We start from the raw sequence: 4,240 nt of genomic DNA, 5'->3' as shown, positions 1-4,240 counted from the left end.
AAAACATCAGGTTAGCTCAGTTAGGTTTAGCAAGTATGGCAGTGTACAAAAGATTCTTTAACCAGTTCACTGGAGCTGGGATATACATTTCCCACTGCACTGGGAAATATATATCCCAGTCTCAGTGAATGGGTTAAACATAACGTTTCTCTAATTATCTAACTTTATTTTAAAGCAAATTATAGGTTGTAGTAACCATTATATGTTGGAATTTTGATGCATGAATTACAATACAAATGATCAACAATGGCATAATACTTGTGCATTAAATAAATGAAGGCCCTTTAAAATTATGAAAAACTCAGCATATTGGTAATCATATATTGAATGAAATATTTTCACACTGGAATTAGATTTTTGTTTGAGTAAAAATCAATTCATGAAAGGTTTGAAATACTGTATCTAATGTTATGAAGGATGAGCTGTCACCACGAACACCTTTATGAAAAACTGATAACAGAAGTTGTTAACAATGAGTAGGTCGCATGTTGATGCTACTTCTGAATTCAAAACATAATCCCCATAAAAACATTTGCAATGGCAAGTATTAAAAATCTTAACCAGTACAAGACTGTTCTCACCTTCCTTATCCTGGATCTTTGCTTTCACATTCTCTATGGTATCACTGGGTTCTACCTGTTAAAACAATAATTCTCAAATGTAACACTAAAAATAAACACATCATAGTAAGCTTTGGTTAATAATTTTAGTAGCATTAACCTAATGATCAAAGTGCATAGTAAGTTCTTACCTTGGGAAAAAACACCATAGAAAACATTCATTTTCTGAAATGTCAATTCCAGTTATGGTTGTAAGTTATATTTCATCAGCATTAATAACTTTTCATTCAAAACATTTATAATCAGCTAAATACAGCCAAACACAGTTTTTAAGCTTGTTAACGCTATCTGCCCGACCATCATTTACTGCATGTCACAAGGTTTTACTGGATTACATTCAAAATTTTATTAAACGTTTTGTTTTTGTTACACCAATTAGTATAGCATAAGATCACAACTAATAATCCATTTTTTAACATCTTAATTTTATAAGGCAATACTTTTAAAAAATCCTGAATTTCCCCAAGTATGAGAAAGATAACAGATTTTTTGTAGGCATTCCATCTTCTGTATTTCATTCACCACCCCCTACAATTAGTATGAAAATTAATGTAAATTACTCACTACAAAATTGTCATTGCTCAGACAAACCATAATTTTTATAGTTTTGAACTTTATTTGGTTACAGAGCCATCAAATAGAAAATCAGACCCCCTCTTGCCACACCCACCTAACACATCCTCTCTTTCAGGATTTATTAATAATTCTCTCATGTTTAATTCTGTATGATCTATAACCAATAGAAAGCCAAGGTTTTCATCTATCAAATGACATATTATATTACAGAAAGAACTTGTAGTGAGAAGCTTAAATTATCTTCTTCATATGTCAACTCAAGACTAACAAATGAGGCAAATATACAAAAGTAGTAATATTTTCATAGAACTTCTTGAAAATAATAATAATAAACTTACCTCAAGGGTGATAGTTTTCCCCGTTAATGTTTTTACAAAAATCTGCATTTTCCCTAGTGGAAGCTGTAAAAAAGAAAATACTTTCAAAACCTCTCTCAAGTCTTAAACCCTAGCTAGCACTACAAGTGGGTCCTACCTGCTTTTGAAACATTTTTCTATAGCTATTTATGTGCAAATTTGCTCTGGTTCCATGACTGCTGGTTGAAGGGTACCTAATGGTACAAGTCACAAAGAAATTCTAAACTGCCGTCAGTATTGCAGTTAATCCCACTAACTATTGTTGGAGTTATAGAAAATTATTCGATTTTTTAAAATTCCTACAGTGTTACAGGATGGACAAATCAAATTTGGGGTCATCTTTAACCTTTCTATTACAGGTTGGGTGGAATACACCATGATTTTTGATAATGTATGCACACCTTTACAAAATTTTGCAGGTTATTGGTAAACATTACAAAGAACATTACATAAAATATCAGGTTTTTAAATTAATTAATTTTATATTAAGATTTTTTTATTAAAGATTTTCTCGTACACCTTTTTCTTTCAGAATGTTGACTATCCAACATGCAAAGCAATTTTGATTTTAAAATTAAAAATACTTTAATGCATTAGAACATTTTCAAATTTCACATGCGGAATCATTATAACCCCAGATAATTATAAAATTTTTTATTTGTTACTTCCACTACTGTATTTCTGCACAGCTTTGATCCGATTTGACCAGCTTCATAACCTCAATAAATAAAATTAGGAAAAAATATATAAATTATGCTTTTTTGTTTCTCGAACAGCTACAAATTATAACATGAAAACAAATGTTTAGACTAAATAGCTTAAATCTCATAACATTATACATTTAACCTTTCAGCCATGCTTGGCTAACAATACAGAAGTTGCAATGGCACGTGCACGTGCACTCGTGTTACCGTATCCAATAATATATAACTGACCTTTAGTCTTTACAAAGTGACCTGTCTTGGCTGTGTTTTAGTATTTTGTAAAATACAGTCATATTTCAATTATTATACATTACATATGTACATGCATTATTACTTTTTACAAATAATTTCTTAAACTTATCTTTCTTAAAACATGGAACAGTAAATAAAGAAGTAAAGCAAAAAATTATCTCTTTTAGTTATGACCTTTGTACTTGTTTGCCACTTGTCGTAGGTTGCTAAACCTTATGAAATTGTCCACATGGAGGATATGAAAAGAAATTTTTCTTAGGTTTTATATATACATTTTAAATAGCCAAAAAATCACACATTACTATATCAATACCACAGAATTCCAATATAATTTATCAAGCATAGTAACTAAGCTATATTTGGGTCTAACAAATATGCAATTTCAAGCTCACTACAGACTTACCTTATTGTTTGAAATCTTGTGTGAAAAGAAATGAAATTAACACATCAAAATGGCTGAGAAAACCACTAGGGGAGCATTCTGAGCTTTCGATTGGTTATTTGTGTCATACATAGAAGTGTATATAAGGGATCGTTTCCAAAAATGGAAAAAGGTAGTCAGCATGCCACTGTGTTTATTACATGAGCAATATCTTACCAAATAGAAAATATAAAGTCTTCTTATTTAACCCTTTCTCCATGGGTACCATTTATTGTGCATGACCCAAGGTTTTAGTGTCTTACATTCAAAATTTTCTTATACTACTTTTTGTTTGTTATACCAAAAAGAATAGCATAAATTCTTAGCTTATAATTCATATTTTAATAGTATACAAGTTAACTTCTTAATTATACAAGGAAATATATAAAAAAATCTTGAATATCCACTATTGCGACGCAGTTGACACATTTTGTCTTAGCATGTCATCACCACTCGAAAATGTACAAAATTAAACGTAAAATACTATCTATAAAATCATTATTGCTCAAACAGACCGTAATTTTTATAGCCTTCAATTTTGTTTGGTTATAGAGCTATTGAACAGAAAATCAGACCCCTCCTGCCACATCCTCTTTTTCACAAGTCTTTGATAGTTCTGTCTCACTTTTCATTATATATTACCTATAACCAATAAAAAGTCAAGGTTTTCATCTATCCAATTACGTATTGTTTAATGTTGTGTTCTGTACAGAATATCATCAACTTTACTCACAAGACAAGATTTGTTCCCGTAGGAAAGTTAATGACTAGCTTGGATGAATTTGTAACGGCTCTTGTTGCATAGTTAGAAAGCCAAGAACATTTTGAGAGGTAAAAGAAATTGTCTACTTTTTGCATGTTATTAATTTATATGTTTTTGTGCATTAATATCTATAGCATAAAAAATTAGGGTTAACCCTCTTCAAAAACTTGACAAGAAAAAAGATTAGGTAAGTACTTCATTTCTTATTTTTCATATTTATTCTTCATTTATTATTATAAAAGTAGCTAAAATAAAAAATATGGATCTTTTAAAGTTATTTAAGATTAGATTAAATAAAATAAGTAATAATAATATAATTAAAATGCTTTATGAAGCATGCACTTGAGCAGTTCGTGGGTAATGTAATTTGATAAGAGTAACGCGTGCTGCACATTTCCCGAGTGATTTACATCTCATACTGTAGTAGTTAGACACGGTACAAAGGGCAATAACACAATAAAATTTAATTATAAATAGATGTACACTGTTATGAACTTAGATCTACTTAGGATAAACGAATGTAGTTTCATGTTACAATTTGAAGTCAT

The 4,240-nt window shown here is 30.0% G+C and overlaps 1 protein-coding gene across 1 annotated transcript in view; it reads right to left on the bottom strand.

Moving 5' to 3' along the window:
• Positions 1 to 4,240, bottom strand: part of LOC106466235 (ubiquitin-40S ribosomal protein S27a) — a 14,807-nt gene that overhangs the window by 7,629 nt on the left and 2,938 nt on the right. The window contains exons 2-3 of the mRNA XM_013926486.2: positions 1,535 to 1,597; positions 582 to 636 (exon numbers count right to left, since the gene is read on the bottom strand). Coding sequence (XP_013781940.1) covers positions 582 to 636; positions 1,535 to 1,582 — 103 coding nt within the window. The 5' untranslated portion in view covers positions 1,583 to 1,597. The remainder of the gene's footprint in view (positions 1 to 581; positions 637 to 1,534; positions 1,598 to 4,240) is intronic.

The sequence above is a fragment of the Limulus polyphemus genome, unplaced genomic scaffold (assembly GCF_000517525.1).
Source record: "Limulus polyphemus unplaced genomic scaffold, Limulus_polyphemus-2.1.2 Scaffold2200, whole genome shotgun sequence".
NCBI classification, from domain to species: Eukaryota; Metazoa; Arthropoda; class Merostomata; order Xiphosura; family Limulidae; genus Limulus; species Limulus polyphemus.
Note: the sequence above shows the minus strand (reverse complement) of the source record. Positions and strands in the feature narration are given on the sequence as shown.